Source organism: Manacus vitellinus, unplaced genomic scaffold (assembly GCF_001715985.3).
Source record: "Manacus vitellinus isolate BGI_N305 unplaced genomic scaffold, ASM171598v3 scaffold_51_pilon, whole genome shotgun sequence".
Taxonomy (NCBI): domain Eukaryota; kingdom Metazoa; phylum Chordata; class Aves; order Passeriformes; family Pipridae; genus Manacus; species Manacus vitellinus.
The window spans coordinates 5,120,436-5,137,810 of NW_021940620.1; the positions used below are offsets into that span (position 1 = coordinate 5,120,436).

Here is a 17,375-nt window from a genome sequence, read left to right on the forward strand (position 1 = left end):
ACCATTTGATGTCGCTGCAAGCAGACCAGCTGATCTCTGGCTGGGGCATGCCTTCAGCAGAGCATGTCACAGTCTGCTCCCCACTGCTGGCACTGCTGTTCTCCTTGAGATCCACCACTTTGGCTGGTACTGAAACCAAAAGACAGTGGTGGGAATTAATCCTCCTTTCTGACTGCAGGATGAAAGGGCAAAGTGATTCTACTAGGGAATGCATCCCTACCATAGCCTAGGGATGAGGCAGGACTCATCACATCAATTGTGGTTTATTTTTGAAAGCTAACAGCAAAAAGAGAAAGTTTTGAGGGGGTTGTGGAGGAGATCTGCCCCATCTAGCTTGCTTGGAAAGCATAGGTGAGTGTGAGGAAAGTCCTGGACATCAGAGCTGTGCAATCATCTCTGCATCTACTGCCTTGGGCCAGGGCATGAAGGTCAAGCTGTTGATGTCTATGCTATCTCCCTGTCCTCCTTGCCCTGAGACAAAGTGTGAGATATTTCAAATGAGCATGTTTCTTGCTGGAATGCTCTTACTTTAACCAAAACCACTTTGGAGCTGTAGCCAGAGGAATAAGGGCTTCAGCCTGAGGGTTCTGCAGCAAAGGACAGTGCCACCACCTGAGACTGCTCCCACACTCCTCAGCCCGGCATCTCCATGCCAGTCCTCACCATTTATCTGCAGATGGAAGGACAGCTCCTGCTCATCATCCTCATTGAAAGCCCGGATGGTGTAAAATCCTCCTTCTTCCTGCTTCACCCGCACCAGCACCAGAGCCGTCTGGTACCTGGGGGAGACACAGTCCCGGAGTGATGGGTGTGGGAAGGTACCTGGGGACTGATAATGCTTGGAGGCAACCAGTTCCCACCCACCTGAGGCGTGCTCGAAATCCACCCATGGAAAAGCATTCAACCACTGTGTCCAACCAGCAGTTTGGAGGTTACTTTGTGAAATATCCCCTCCCTGCACCCTGGTGAGAAATTATGGGCTCTAACCTGGTTTCTGAGAGGTTCCTGCTGGTGATGGTGAACTCACTGCTGCTCTCCATGGTCAATGTCTTGTTGTTCTTCAGCCACACAATGCTGGGTTGGGGATAGGCCTCCACCTCCACCTGGATGGTATGGCTCTTGTGGACCTCGGCGTACACCATGCTGGGCAGGTGGGTGTGGAAACGCACAAAGCCACGCTCTGAGAGGGGGCAAAAGGGATAAGGGGGATCAGATCGAGAAATAAACCCCTCTCCATTCTTTTGGACAAACATGGATCTGGAACAAAACTCTCTGAACATCCAGAAGTGGTGGGGCAGCTCCAGATCCATCCCTCGAGGCTTCAGGCTTGTGTCTGAGGGGAGTGTGGTTGCAGAGCCACACTGGAGCAGAGGTGCTCACAGGGCAGCAGCATGTGGGTGTTGCCTTGGGAGATAAAAGGGATGGGGCAGGTTCCCTCAAATTACACAAAAGAGGACAGATGCAGATGGGAGGTGACAATATGTCTTCACATTACCTTGGCACTGTGCAGTGCAGAAGACTCTTACCCATACCCTCAAGTGCCTTAAAGGGTCACAAAAGCCATGATGGGAGATTTGGGATGTTCTGAAGCCAAGAAGTGGGCAGGGGTGACATGGGGTGAGGATTTGCTCTTTGCCATGGTTACTTAGAGCAGAGGTGGGGAGGGAAGAGTGTGCAGAGAGGAGAGGGGGTCACTGGGGCACCCTGCCTGGACGCCCACATGGTTTCCTGGCTTTGGGTGCCTGGGCAGCAACGCACCGATCACTTGGACTGTGATGTCTTTCCGGTCTGTTTTCTCATGGTAGCCCTCAGAGACATTGCAGACATAGGTCCCGCTGTCCTCCAGCTCTGCATTCTGGATGATGAGGATGGAGCGGATCTCGTGGGTGGATCCGGGCAGGAAGTCGGTCACCGGCTCCACAGCCTTCCCTGCCTGCACAATGGGACAGGAGACATGGTCTGAGGAGTGAAGAGCATGTTCTGCCACTGGAGCTATAAAGCTGGGCTGACAGGGAGGGATCAGGAAGGGGTAGAGTACCCCAGTCTGGCTGCCACAGGGACAGCGAACATGCACAGATGAGAGGCCATTGAGACAGCCTCAATCCAAGGATATCCCCATCAAACCTCCCTACGCAGCAGTAGCATCATCCCACATGGGGATTCTGCCATGAGATATTGATGGGTGATTGCCATGGGACATCTGGGCAAAGGCTGGAGCTGCTGCCTGGATCCTGTGGGTCTGGAGCACTCACTTGCTTGCGGGGATAGTCCCAGTTGAAGTTGACCAGCTCGTTGCCGCTCACGGTGCACAGCACGGTGACGTTTTCTCCCTGACGCACTATGGTCTGCACTGCGCTGATGGAGACGTTCACAGACGACACTGTGGGAAAGGTGGAAGAAAGACAGGACTAAATCCAGCCTCCAAACTGATCAGGGCCATCACTGAGGAGGCAGAGGGAGAGTTTTGGTGTCCCCTGCCATCGGGCTGAAGGAACAGCCACAGCAGGCACACAGCTGTGCTAAGACAATGGCAGCCCACCCTGGATCCTGTAGACGTAGAAGGTGTCTGAATCCACCTCCTGGTCATCCACAAATGTCCGGCAGAAATAGGTCTTATCCTCAAAGAAGCCTTTAAATCCTTGTTGTGGATCATAAGCAGCTGGGATGGGGTTCTCCACCTTCTTCTCATAGAGGGTCACCTGCATCCGTGGGTTGGTCACACGGCATGGGATGACAGCCTCTGTGTAGCCCGTGATGAAGATGAAAACCTCTTCAGAGGTGACTGCGGGGAGGAAGACTAGGGAGGGATCTGTGGGAGAGAGGGAATACTGGTTACAGAAACCTGCTTGAAGCTTAACCAGGACTGCTCTCTGCTCCTCCTGGAATGTTCCAAAACAGGGCCTTGTCTCCACACTAGTGGGATGCTTCTTCCCATACACCCCATGGCAAAGTACACCTGTATGCTGTGGTCTTGTCAAACCTCTCCTGAAAGGGTGAGAGAGACCCAGAACCACCTTTGTCCCCCACCACTTGTCCCAGCACACCACACATGGGTCTCTCCAAGAGCTGGCATACCAGAGACATGCCACAGCTAGAAAGACCTGCCATAAGGGCTCTCCTGCAACTGGAGGAGGGATTTTGGAGGCCAGGTGCTTGGACACAGAACAAGACAATAATTCAAAACCCTCTTTCTCCCGGTTGCTAAACCCTGTGGAAATGCAGAGACACGGGTGTGCTGTTCCCCACCTGGAACATAGATGTACAGGGACTTCCTCTCCGCCGGCTCTGGAGCCTGCTCAGGGCTGTAGGTGCACGTGTACTCCCCGGTGTGATGGCCTGTCACGTTCGTGAGGGTGAGGTTGCTGACAAAGACACCATCCCTATGCTCCAGTGAGGCAGAGAGGGGCTGACCCTCCCGTTCCCAGACCAGCGCTCCGTCCCCGTAGCACAAGAGGGAGAAGGTGCTGTGGAGGCCGAGTTCAAGCTGAGTGTCTGTGGGTTCAATGTGCAGCCTGCTGCCCCCAGACGTCACCTCCAGCAGACCTGAGAGAGGAGGGAGATGAGACCAAATTGGATTCCTCTGAAATCCAAGCAGAAGGAAGCTGGAGCACCACCTCATGCCAATGTAATTGCTTTGTTGTGTCGGCCTTTACACTGAAAAATAACCTTCCTGGATTTGTCCTCCTTGGCATTGTCATCACTGACAAACCCATGCCCTCCTCAGAAATGTCCAACCAGCCTAGACCTTGGAGGTTCACCCTTCATTCCTTGTACCTCCTGCAACACTTATCAGAGAACAAATAATACGTGACAAGGTTTAGCAGTCTTCAAAGTAGCCCATATTGCCTGTGGCAATGCTGGGTGGAGGACCTCCCATTTTATGCTTTAACTAGTCTGCCTTCATCCAACCTTTCTGCAAGGTAACTGCACCCTCAGTGCCACCCAGTGCTGCTGTCCAGTGTCATCAGGATGGCTCAGGAGGGACTTGGGGCAGTGTTAAGCTGGGGCGTTGAACAGAGTCAGGGAGGCAGCCATGCTCTGATGCTGGGTGTTGGACCAGCCCAAGGAGCATCCTTGATGAGGACAAAACTGGAAATGGGTGGGACCTGGGCCTCCCACACATATTTCTCACATTTTTGGCTTTTATACATCTTATGATCTGGTCTACATGGCCCAGGGAGATGACAGTCTATACGATCATATTGCTGACCCCAAAATGAGCCTGTCTCTGTAAAAGCAGAGATATGCACTTCTCAGATGCACCCTCAAAGGTTTGGGAAGGCCATGCATTTAGTAGGCAAGGATGAGAGGAGGAGAGGAGGCAATTCCCTGCACTGATAGCTGCCTCTCCACAGGGACAGTGTCAGACAGGACACAGAGCAGGCTGAAACAATGTCAGTTTACAAGAGAGTGAAAAAGGAATGAAAGCAAAACCTTGCAGGAAATCCTTTGGAAGCAATAGAGCAGGCAAGGTCTTCCTGAATGGCTCCCTGTGTCTCTCCCAGCTTCCTTGCTTCACCCTTTGTCTAGATGTCCCAGTGGGGCTGGGACATGTGCTCCTCCCTGGTGTCCCCATGGGTGGGTAGAACAGCTGCCAGGGGACAGCCCCAGGGATCCCCTGATCCTGCACACCCTCCCCAGCCACAGCACTCACCAGTGAGGATGAGGAGCCAGAGACCTGTGTTTGGAGCAGGGCACAGCATGGTGGGGTCCAGGCTTGGTGGCTGAATCCTGTCAAGAACAAAGTGGGATGAGCACAGCACTCAGCAGAGGAGGGGTCCCTCAGCCATCCCTGAGCCCACACCCAAGCCCTGGGCTCCCTTCTCCACCTCAGAAACCTCCCATCTCTTTCCAGTTTTCAGCCTTTCCCTCCTGTCAGGGTGGTTGGTTGGTTGGTTCCCCCTCACACTGGATCTCCACAAGGAGCAGTTTCTAAAGCATCTCCCTCTGGTAAACAGGGATTTTGCTGGAGGCTCCAGCAGTTGTGTCAATTTTTGCTCATCTCTGCTGGAAATGCCGCTCTCCCCCCTTCCTCCCTCCCTCTGCTCTATCACTTGCCTTTTTTTCCCTTAGTTTTTCTTCCTTCAGTCCCACTGAGATAAAACTTGCTAGAAAACAGATCCCACTCCAACCCTCCCACATTGTTTGCTCCTTCCAATGAAATAAAGGAAGCCTTGTTAAAACATGACAAGCCTGGAGAAACCCCACAAAAAATTAGTTTATTGTATTTAACTTTTAAATTTATACATTTAAGAGAATATTTAAGAGGGGTTTTTTGTTAAAAATCCTTTAAATCACAATTTCTCAAGGAATCTTTTCCACAGAGATTTTTTCAGCCCTTCCTGGTGCAAACCAAGAGCCCAGAAGAGACGAGGCCAGATTTCCCTAAAAGCAGGAGTCTGTCCCCTGTGTACTGGGGTGTTGGGTAACCCTCCTTTTCATGCCTGCAGGGGTGGCGATGAGTATTTCTGAAAAGCAAAATGAACACACCAACAAGGGGAAGACCGAGGGAAAAGGCTTCCTCTGTGCCTGGGCAAAGCTGGGGGGAAAATGAGTTCAGTGGTCCTGAACTTGGGGACGCTCCTGCACGGAGCTGAACTTCACGGCTCAGCCGCGCTGCAACTCAGGGCTGAGCTCCTGCCCTGCCCCTGGGAGGACACACCCCGAGGAGAAGCCCCCTGCGGTGCCAGCACTGCTCTGGGGAGCCGCTCACCAGGCTCGAGGATGGTTCAGTGGCAACCTGAACTCGCTGACCTGGCCCCAGGCACCGTCTCTTACTGAGCTCTCTGCAGCCTCTTGGCCCTGGAGTGGCCTCCCGGTCTGCTTGATGTTAAGGAGGAAATGGTTTTTAAATGACGTGCGTTTGTCAGATGTTTTTATTATTCTCTTGCTTTGGCTCAACAAAAGTCTGATCTTACCAGCAAATCCTTCCAGGTCTCCAGCTTATTCAGCAACTTCCCTCTCTCCCCCCCCGCCCCGCCAGAAAACCCCTCCATGACTCTCTCTCTCTGCATTTGCCAGAGGGGATAAGAGCACTTAGGGGAAGAGCTGGGGGTGGGTAGGATGAAAGGACCGAGGTGAAATTTAGGCTGTAAATGAATGTGACCTCCCTGCACCCACCCTCAGAGAGCACCAAGCTGCAGTAGAGAGAAGAATAGACAACCTAATCTCTGCCCCCAAGGCACTGAAGAACAATTACCTTCGTTTTCCAATTCTCCCTTACAGAGGTGTGTGATTCATCCATTATTCAACGTTCAAGGTTGTAAGGACAACTGTGATCCTCTCCTTTCACCCCTCCCTGCCTGCATGCACAATCCAGGTGGTGTATTCACCTCCCCAACCTCCAAATACCTTCCTGTAAGCAGCTAAGATCTTCCCAAGCCCGTGCCCAGCGTTTAGCTGCCTGTCCAGCTTCATGGCTGCCACTTACTCCTGTTGCAGGCGAGATCTTGTCTTCCTCTTCCCACAAAGACAGGTCCCTCACTCCACCAGTGATCTCTGCAGGATCACTGATGGGGTAAACCCTTGCCCTGCTGGCGCTGGCGAGCCGGGCACGGGTGTGCGCTGGTCCTGGGCTGGCAGGGGTGTTGCTCCAGCGAGCAGTGAGAGCCCCACAGCCTCCGCCTGCCGCCTCTGGCCGCCTCCGCTGTGTTCATAGCTGGTTTTAATAAAGCTGCAGCTTTTGCAGAAAGGCATTTCTCTTGGAGATGCTTCCCAAGCAGAGTGGGAGGGTGGCAACGTCTCGCAGAGAGTGGTGACCTCTCCCTTGTTTTTCTGCTCCGGCCAGGGCTAGAGGCAGACTCGGAGACTCCGAGCTCTGCCAGCCCTGCAGGACGCGCGGGGAGACTGCCTTGCAGAAGGGAGAAGCCTTTCTCACCCTGTTACGGGGACACATGTGCTTGCACTTGTGAGTGCACGCAGGCATTTCACAAGGGATGCAAATGCACCCAAACTCACTGCCAGCCTGGAGAGCACTTGTTTCTCTCCTCAATCCCAGCTTTTGTTCTCAGCAGGAACTGTAAGTGCCACGATGAGTGCCAGACAAGGAGGGGCAACCCCACTCAGTGATCCAAAAGCAGACATTATCCCACCCAGGGACCCAAACACAAGTACCTACACAATGCTCAGCTGCCTTGAATGGTCTCCTCCCACCCCAATAGGTTAGCAGGGTGCCATGGACCCCTCAGACTCCTACATGCTTCCCACAGGCCAGGACCTGAGTATTTTCAAGCCCTGGGACCATTTGCCTCCACCCATCCTGGCACAGTCCTGGAGGCCGGGGAGCTCCCACAGCAATGCCGTATCCAGTACCCTTCACTCCGCCCTGCAGCTCTGCAGCAGCCTCCCCCCTTGCTGCCACCGAGGTGATGTCCCACCTCTCCATCCCCACCTTATACCCCTCACCATCCTCCCGTCCCTTGCCAGCACAGGTACAGACCTTCTCTCCGCCCCTCTCTGTCTCTGTGATTTGAGGTTAAGCCGGTCCTGGTCAGGCAGGGGAGGGAGCTTTTCTCTTGAGCTGCACTGTTTATTATTCTAAAGGAGGAATTTGGCTGGGAGAGGAGACAGGAGGTCGGCTGGCTCGCAGGGCAGCCGGGCTGGCTGGGTGACACAGCCCCACACCACGTCCAGCCCCACATGCCTGTGGGGTGGCTGTGCTCCCCTGGGGACTCAGGTCCCAGGGGCCAGGCTGGGGCTCGGCCGGGGGCTGTGGGGAGCGCCAGCTCCCCCACAACCAGCACAGCGTGTCCCTGCTTGCACCCACACTGCTGCCCAGTGAGGCCAGAGCTGGGCACCGCCGGGAGGGTTTGGAGACACAGATACAGGCAATTGTCCCTGCTCGGTGATACAGACACTGTCCTTATCTCCCCTCTGTAATCACACCAGCCTGGTCGCACGTGTGGTCACAGGAATGCACCCAGCGGCCGCTCCTCCCCCGGACATCCAGAGCGGAGAGTGGAGTTTGCAGCCGAGAGGAAGAGATCAGAGACAACCCCGGGGCCGCCGGCTTTCCCAGCCCACCGCTGCGCTGGCAAAGGAAAGTGTCCCATGGCTGGCTGGGGCCAGACACTGTTGGAAGCGTGTTCGAGCATCTCTAGCCTCGTACTCCAGCAGTGGTTTCATGGGGCAGTGGAATAAGTGGGGTCACCCTGACATCCCTGAGCAGCAGCAGCAGAAAGCACCCTGGGCTCTGATGGCCTGGGATCCCACAGACAGGACACAGGCAAGAGGGCCAGAGCAGAGGTCAAACAGCACGGCCAGAGCCACGGCTGCACCAGGACTGGGATTCAAGTCTCATGATTCCCCATCTCATGACTTCACAGCTTCTCCAGAGCAGCCCGCTCCCATTTCTCCTGCATCCCAAATCTGATGACAGCTGAGCTTTCTCCTCTGCCTCCTCTCCCACTCCCTCGCTCGTGTGGATGGGGGCTGATGCCTCTGTGGCTGATGAACTTGGACAGGAATTTCTGCAGCAGGAGCAGGGCTACGCCCAGGGCTTTTGATACAAGGAAGAGCAGTATCCAGCCTCTGCTGGGGATGGTACCACCTTTGTCTGAGGAGGACCTTTCCCTCAGTCACCTCTGCTACTCCTTGCACCTCACAGTGCATCACCAAACCTTATTGATTTATTAATGTTCCCCCATGCCAAACCTCTCTCTTTAAGGATTCTAGTAAGCCAAAGATGCCTTTGCTAATGCCCAAAATATGTTATGTGGGCTCAGTCTTGACTATTCTTGGGTAACAAGGCAAGAATTTCCTCTGACTTTGCTTTGCATGCCGTGCCACACCTCCGAGCCCTCTTCCCTCTGTGCTTGCTCCCAGCATGTGTACAGCACAGGGCTCCTGGCAGATCATTTCAGCACACGTGGCAGCCATTGCTGGCATGGGCATCGCATGGCACTGCCTGTCCCCAAGCATGGATCGTGTGGGACAGGGCCATTTCCAGCCCTGCAAATACCTTAAACCACAGGAGATCTACACAGAGGAACATCCACACCAAGGATGCCCTCTCAGTCCTCTGCCATCCTCCCCAGCATGCCTAGACCAGGTTTCTTGCCTCTCCACAACCAGTGTCCTGTGCAGAACCACTGGGAAGGTTCCACAAGCACCTCTAGAGCTGTGGGAGCTGGGAACCAACCTGCAGAGCTGGTGGACAAGGAAGAGATAGCTCAGCATGCTGGGGACCAGGAAAGCAGCCACAGCTGCTGTGACAGCCACCTTGCAAGGAGCTCTGGTCCCTACAGACCATCGATCACCAGAAAGGGGGTGTGCTGTCAGCTGGAAATCAGGGTGCACAGCCCCCTGTCAGAAAATCCTATTTGCATTTCCAGGGGCAATTCCCGCACATATTGTCCCACATTGCTCTTCTTCCTATCTATGCTCTCCTTGCTCTCCTCCCCACTCCTGCGACACTGGGCAGAGGTGCTGGATGCCGGCCCTGCCCATGAGGGCATCTCATCTGGCAGCAGCACGACCACGAAGCAGTGGAGAGGCAAAGTCAGGCCTCTCACACAGCCGCCAATCCTTTCTCTTCCTCTGGATTTCTATTTGTAGCCCCTTTTCTTGCAGGGCTGTGCTTCCAGGCGCTCCCACAATGCTCAATGGTCCCACCATCCTGCCAAACAGGCAAGGGACATCTGGTGCAAATTAGCGGGAAGTCAAATACACTTTATTTCTTCTTTGTCTCAGCGCATCTGAGTCATTAAGTGAGATCATGGGTGCCCGTATGTAATGAAAAATTCCCCCTATGGATCCCGTGATCAATGCCCCTCAAAGCAAGGGAGCAAAGGCTTCTCCTGGCAGGGGGAAGGGGACATCACCCCCTGCTTTTGAAGGCAAAAACCTCCCCAAGCAAAGGCTGGTGACCCCTGAAACCCAAGCCTTGCTTGTCCAGCAGTGAAACTCCTTGGCTTGTCCTGTTTTCCTCTGCCACCCTCCCTCCAGCCTCTGTGACTGCTTCTTTCCCACCCTTTAATCTAAATAAAACCGAGTGGTTGTTTTTTTTTTTCCCCTTGGCTGGAGTTGTCTGGAGTTGCAACATCTCTCCTCTGGGGTCCCTCGGCTCCCATGACACCGTGTTTACTCACAGGCCAGATTATCATCACAGAGCCCTTTTTCTTTTTCCCAGCAAATGCCTAGAATTAGGCAGGGCACACACATGGGGAGCCTGTCATCCCAAGGCCCATAAAGGGCTGCTGATAAAACGCAGAAGTAGGAAATCTGAAACCAGACTGAGGAGCAGCTGGGCTGGGGAGTCCCCATGTCCCACATACCATCCCTGCCCTGGGGGCAAAATCCTCCTCACCTGGTCACGTGCCAGTGCCAAGGGAGACCTGAGGCTTTACCCAAACACTGGGGGAACCAAGGGATGCTGGGAGCCCTGGGTACCTGTTTGCAGTGTGCTGGATCTGTGGGTCTGTTTCAGTCAGGGAAAGCTGAGGTTCTGCAGGCACTCACAGGCAGGGTCACTAATGCCAGAACACTCCGAGTGGTTTTGTGAGACTCTGAAGATGTGACTGAAGCCACAGCCCTGGTATGAACCAAGCTCTCTAGAGGACGGGCAAAGCAGGGGCAGAAGCCACCTCTGGGGCAATACAAGCCCAGGGACACTGTGACCACAGTTGGGGATGGCTCTTCTGCCTGCCTCTGCAGCAGGGAGTGGGGCTGGCACAACCAAAGGCCCTGCCCAGGACTCCAGGTACTGGTCCCCAGCCTTGGTACCACCTGGAGGAGGTGGTTGTGTGGTTGTGAGGGTCCTGCAGCAGATGGCAGGGCCTGAGCTGGCACAGCAGCTTCCTCCAGGCCAGCCTGCCATGGGCTATCACAGGCTTTGACAGCATCTGACAGAAAGCTGAAAATGAGGTCCATGACCCCAAAGCACAGGGGGAGGCTGCTGGGGAGGATGACAAGTCCACCCTGAGCCTCAGCAGGGTGACTTAGCAGCCCGGGGGTCAACCATGTGAGGAATGGGGTGGGGTGGCGAGCCCCACGCAGCCCTGTTTGACCATGGCCATCCTCCCTCTCCAAATGATGGGGGACCAAAATGTCCACATACACAATTCAGCAAATCTCCAGCCGTGGGCTCTCCACAACACGTCGTCGCTGTGAGGAGCCGGCACAGGGGGACGTGGGACCAGGGCAAGCCCTGCACTCTCAACCCAATCCCCTCTGCTTTCCCCCTCTGCTTTAAGCCCATGGGAGACAGAGGAAATGAGTGACCCATTTAGTGCAAGTTCAGAATAAAAAGAAACATCTGTTTGGAGAGGTGCCAGTGTTATAAATAATCCCCCAGCCCCGAGTGATGGTATTCGTGGCCCTTTCGGCTGCGCATGCTCCCCCGCTTCCGCTGCCGGAGGAAAGGCCAGACCCCAGGGGCTGCTCCCTGGAGCCTGCAAGCTTGGCCTGGACTGTGGGAAAACCCTGGGTGAGGACCAGGGCTCACCTGGGACTGGGGAAGGAGGGATGGGGGTGCTGGGAGGAACGGCTGCCACGTGCCAGGCAATGCCTGCCTGTCCCTTGCTGCACGCTCCGCTTCTCGCCCTGGTCAAATCCTGCCCGCCTTGCTCTCCCTAGGGCAGGCAGTGGGTGCCAGGGCCATGGTGGTGCTGGGACTGGCTCATGGTGGTACTGGGAGTGGTCTGTGGTGGTGCTGGGGGCTGGCCAGCATTTTGGAGCACAGCCCTAAGTCTGTCATTGCACACGGCTGGGGGTGCTCATGCCGGGTGTGGGGAGCAGGGCTTTGTGCAGCCTCAGGGCTCACCCCTTGCAGTGTGATGACCCACTGGGGGAGGCACAGATGTGCCCCTTGGGAGCATTTAAGCCCTTCCCAATGCTCTTCTCCAGCAGGATGTTCAACAGAGCCCAGACAGGGCTGTCTATGACCATCCCCTAACTTTGCCATTGCCCCTGACAGCAAAGACATTTTTGGGAGAACACACCATGCTGCTTCATGAGCATGTGAGCAATGTGAATTATGAACGTGGCTGCAGGGTACCCAAACTGCAGGCCAGAACCCACACAGCTCCTGCATCACTTCACTGCTGGCCCCTCCAAGCCTGGGAGCTGGCTGGCAGCAGTGACTCAAAGAGTTCTCTGATCCCTCCACCCCCAGACTGGCATATTCAGGGGTCCCAGCTCCTGGGCGTGTGGGATTGGATGGGAGTTGCCTATCTGAGCAGAGCCCATCTGCTCACCTGCTGCTTTTCCCCACCGAAGTGGAGAATGGGAGAAGCAGGGAATATGGGACCAAGGTCAGGTACCATCTTGGCTGCTAATCCCATGTCCTGGCACCCACAGGGCCTTCCTCACTCTTGTTCCATGGCTGCCAGAAAGCTGTGTTTGCCTTCCTGTAGAGATTCAAGGGAAGCACTCTCCTAAGGTACGAACAGGGAGAAAAACAGTCTTCAGCAGTTGGCATCTCTGTCATTTGCTCATGGCTGCTGGTCAAGGGTGGCTGCTATGGTGGGGTCAGGGCTGGAGCCAAAGGTCCCAGATGGCTCTAATTAACGACTAATCAGCTGGGATGGGAGGCAGGATGAGAAAAGGAGCCATCCCGAGTCTTAGTAGGATGTAAGGGCTTTGCCAAGCCCCAGGAGCGGGGAGGGTGTTGTGGTCTTACCAGCCCCACATACCAGCAAAGAACAAGCAACCTGATCCTCTTGTGAACACTTCCCTGAGACTTGGATCTGTGGAGGAGGGGGAGGAGGAGATAATCTCCGTGGATGCATTGGCTCTTCTCAGCTTCCTGTGAGGGACCCGAGCTTAATTGCTTGGTTATGGGGTTTTAGGCTCTCGTGGCTGGGATTAGGCATTCGCCAGCTCTGTGGTCAGGGCACTTTTTGCCTATCTGCTGGATTCAGAGAGGAGCCTGGCACTGTGGCCAGGGTGGGAGAGGATGGGGGCTGCTAGATCTGGGCATGAAGGGCAAAGGCCGCTTTCAGAGAGGGGGCTGTTTATTTGGCCCTGTTACTTCTGGGTTTCTAGGAGGGAACAAAATGCAACTTCTGGTGCAGCTCTTGGTGCTATGGGCTGATCCTGCCCCCTCCTCCATAGGCTTACATGTGGGGCAGGAAGACCTGGATGGTGACACTTGGCACCAGGACTGCAGAAATGGATCACCTCTTCCTACATTCTCTGGCCAGGCAGCATGAGCCATGCTTGCTAACCTGCTTGCAGGGTCCTTTATAACCTCTCCTATCAGTCACGGAGCAGAAATCAGTTCCCATCTGCACCCATGCTCTGCAATCAGCCCCTACTATGCCCAAAGCCCGACAGAACCTCCAGAGGAGAAGCAGAGGCAGGACTTGGCATCAGCAGCTGCCAGCACCCCCTGCCTTCCCCTGAGCCCAGCTTTAAAATGGGCACCAACTCCTGCTCCTGAATCAGACCATATTCTCTCAAACAGCTCCCAGGCTGGAGAAGGAAACTTGGCAGCTGCCTGCAGGGAGAGAGGAGGGGACCCCTCTCACGGTGCTGGCAGCCCTTGGCCCCAAGGAAAGCAGTGTTTCTATTCTGCCACCATTGCTTGGCAAAGGCTGAAACCGAGGTGACTTCCAGTTTGGGAGTGAGAATGAGCTTGCAGAGCGCAGGGCTCGAAATGGTGCATTTTCTGCTGGCAGCAGTTCAGAGAAACCCACAAGCAAACATATTTTTTTGTATAAATAAGACAGTGTGTCTCGCCAGTTAAAGCAATTCAAACATGAATGTAGCAATTTAATTGGTGCCAATTGCTGTGTCTCAGTAGCATTAAGATTTCAGTCACAGACTCTTTCACATGGTAGATGGGCCGGATGGGGGAAGGCAGAGGGACCAGCAGGATGGGGCTGAGGGGAAGACTGGCCCACCTCCTACTGCTTCAGGAGCCTTGTCCCCCTGAGCAGCCCTGTGCTGCCCATGGGGACCATTCCATAGCAGGGAGAGGGTGCCTCCTTCTCTATCTGTCTCATGGTTTGCAGCCCAGCGTTTGACAGCCCGCACAGCACCCTGATACATCCCTGCACTCTCCAACCCTTCCCTGCTCCAGCTCCTGCACACCATAGCCTCCTGCCAGCCCCATCACACATTGGCTCTTGCTGAGCCCGGGGATGGGTGTTAGTGGAGCTCTGGATGTGCCCCTGCAGGCATGACCTGCAGAGGATGAATCCATCCATGGGTGCAGGACAGACACCACACACTACACCACCCTGGCTGTGCTGGCACCAGCCTTTCTGTGGGAGTTTTGTGAGCTCCTGCTCCCTGAAAAGGCTCTGCACACCACTGTCCTCTGGCTCCGCATGTAAGTGGTTGCAAGGCAAGAGTACAAGCACAGATCAGGGCATGCCACAGCCTGTTGTGCACCCAGGGATGATGGAAAAGCAGGGTGTGAGGGGCAGCACGTCACTGTATGGCTTGTGTTGCCAGGCTAGGGGATGATGGACCCATGGGACCCCCTTGCTCAGCACATGACCCATCCCAGCACCTCTCTGTACATCCCCAGCACGTGTCCCTGTCCCTGTCACAGCTGGGTCTGCTCTGTGTCCCCTGTGGTGCCAGGAACATGCTGCCCTTCCAGGAGGAGGTGTCCCAGTGGGAGAGGAACAGGACAGAGGTGTGCTTGGCTTGGGCACCCTAATTAGGCAACAGGGAAAAGGAGGAGGGGAAACAACCACCCCTAAAACAAGCCTCGTTATGTCCAATTTGTGTGGTGAAGCGGAAGGAGCTCCCTGGAGCTGCTCCAGCCCCTCAGGAAACAATACCCAGTCTATACCCTCCCCTTGAAGCTCCTCTCCAGGGGATTTCTTTCCTTTGGTTAAAGTACAAACAAACAAACTCCAAGAAGTGTTCAGTTCCAATCCTCCCTCGCAGGGATAGGATACATCCAGCCAACCCCAAGCCCTCATGGTCCCCAGCTCCTTCCAGCTCTGGGCCAAAGGCAGCCCCAGCTGCCAGCGCCAGTGGCTGTGTTCCCATGGGGTTTGGCCACCACACAGCTCCTCTGCTCCCTGCCCTTTGCCACTCCAACCCGGGAAGATGCTTTGCTGGAGCCTGTCCCTATGGACACCGTTGCAATCCCATCCCACTTCAGCACGGCATCAAACACTGGGACCAGAGGAACCTTGGGGACCAGGCACAGAAGTCCCTGACCCTCAGGCAGGGTCCCTGACCAGCAGTCAGTCATTCAGGCAATGCCACAGCCAGCCATCGTGGCCTCTTCTTGCACAGCATCACTCCTGCAGCTAGGGAGCATTTCTTAACCTCAGCTTTCCTCTGGTGCTCACTAAGACATCCCTGTCTTGCCCTAGTCCTCAGTGCTCTCCTCTCCCTACCAGTGTTGTTCTGAACTCCTTGGAAATCCTGTCACAGACCCATCAAAAATGAGGCTGAAAGACATCATGGGGTCATTGTCCTGTTACAGTGCCCACATCTTCCCACCCAGAGCTTTGCCTGACATGTCCTTTGAGATCTGTCAGGCTGAAGGAAGCCAGCCTCGTGTCTTTAAGCCTACAGACATTTCCCCTAAAATCTCTTTTCTCTCTGTGGTGACCTTTCCTGTGCATGAAGACTATGTGTTACCTCCCCACAACACCCAGTGAGCAACAGGCCCCATCAACCCATCTCCCGGTCCTCTGCAGCCTCTTCTGAGCTTCTCATCACCCTCCTTGCTCTCCCCGAGCTTTTCCACTCCACATCCATCCCTGCTGAAGTGCTCAGCGTCACTTGCTGGGGAGGACCTGCCCCTCCACCCTGCCTGTTTGAGCTGCCTCTAGCCATGCACCTTTCCACACATCCCTTGGGAAGAGCTGTGGGATTCCTGCCACAATGCTGCAATCTGGTTTGTGTCCACTATAGACTTCCTGATTGGTGCCAGACTCCACCGGGAGCTCTTGGAATGCCCCTGTGCTCCAGTGCACACTGGCTGCCCACTCAGCTTGGTTCCAGCCCATGGTTCAGAGCCCTGCAGGACCCCACAGGATATGCCCAGGACTTTGGACAATAAGCCATGGCTAACTTCTCCCTGACTGCAGTGTTGCAGCTGTCTGTGCCTGTGTTCACACTCCATTCATGGGCACCCCAAACCCCCAGTCCTGTGTAGGGATGTGGGAGACGAGCTGAGAGTCCTTCAGCAAGGACTCTCCATGCTCTTGAGCTGGCTTAAGGGAGAGAGAAAAGTCCTTTGCATGCTGCAAGTGGGTTGCTGTGACTTTGTGATTCTTTAAAACACTGACCTCTCTTGATGCATCGACTGATTCGAGGGTGTTTCCTGGGTTCAGGGACACTGCTTGGGGTTGGTGACTGCTATAAAAGCCATAACACACCCGAGCCTGGGTGACATCCATGTCAAAGAATGACTTCAGACCCTGCCCAGGGCTGGCTGCCAGCTGGGGTGGCTGCCTGGTGGCTCCCCATCCAAGCTAACCTGGCACTTGCACTCTGCCAGGCAGAGCTGTGTCTTTGGCACTGGCACCAGCTGCCCAAATGAAACTTGCCTCTTTTCTGAGAGCATGGAGTGCACAGGCACCTTGTCCTGCAGGGTGCTGAGGGGGAAATGACCCTCCAACCCGCTTCTTGATGGCCCCTGGGGACACTGGGTCTCAACATTGCTAGTCCTCCTTCAGACGGGAGACCCTCTGAAAAGATTTGGGGATGTAAAGCTTCTGCACAAGGGTTTGCACAGCAGACCAACTACTTCAAGCTATTTGCCCAATGCTTTAGTGTAAACTGCAGTCATTCTGAGGCAAGGATAGAGGAACACAGCACCCCTTTCCACCACAAATTCTACTTTGAATGACTCCCAGTTGGCAAGTGAGTTCAGGAGGCAGAAGCTCTGAGCCCACAGTGATCCCAGTGTGAGCATCAAAGCCTTACAGGTCATGCAAACCCCTGTTCCCAGGCTGTCAGAGCTGCATAGTTCAGCACAGCTTCAATCCAGACCAGCTCCATCCTGTTGGAGGTCCTCAGCTCCAGTGCTTTCAGGACAGCAGAGCTGTTGCCCACATCCATGCCTAGAAGGGTTTTACCAGGCTCTACCCCTCCAGTACCTGGCACACCAGGGCACAGACTCTCGGCAGGGCTTGCAGATGTCCCTCTCCACCTTGGCCTGGCCCTCAGGCACACAAGTCCTGCCATGGGAACAGACCAAGGTGGTGTGGTCCTTGGAGCACCCTGAATTCAGAGATGACCATGGGTGTGCTCTGACGAGCTGACACAGGGTGACACTGCTCTGCAGTGGGGCACACTCATGCCTCCAAAGGATGCCTTGCTGGAAGAGTCTGAGCAGCCTCTTCCCCACGCACACCCCAGCCCTCCCACAGTCACTGAGCAGGGAGAGCCAGGACAACCCCCTGATCCAGGGAGAAGCAGAGATCACCTGGGCCCCACTCCCGCTGCAGTGGAGT

General features: G+C 55.0%; 1 protein-coding gene across 1 annotated transcript in view; it reads right to left on the reverse strand.

Moving 5' to 3' along the window:
• PDGFRB (platelet derived growth factor receptor beta) overlaps window positions 1-17,375 on the reverse strand; it is a 32,261-nt gene that overhangs the window by 14,396 nt on the left and 490 nt on the right. The window contains exons 2-9 of the mRNA XM_008921016.4: window positions 4,655-4,731; window positions 3,247-3,543; window positions 2,540-2,809; window positions 2,253-2,380; window positions 1,759-1,933; window positions 988-1,180; window positions 664-779; window positions 3-129 (exon numbers count right to left, since the gene is read on the reverse strand). Coding sequence (XP_008919264.4) covers window positions 3-129; window positions 664-779; window positions 988-1,180; window positions 1,759-1,933; window positions 2,253-2,380; window positions 2,540-2,809; window positions 3,247-3,543; window positions 4,655-4,703 — 1,355 coding nt within the window. The 5' untranslated portion in view covers window positions 4,704-4,731. The remainder of the gene's footprint in view (window positions 1-2; window positions 130-663; window positions 780-987; window positions 1,181-1,758; window positions 1,934-2,252; window positions 2,381-2,539; window positions 2,810-3,246; window positions 3,544-4,654; window positions 4,732-17,375) is intronic.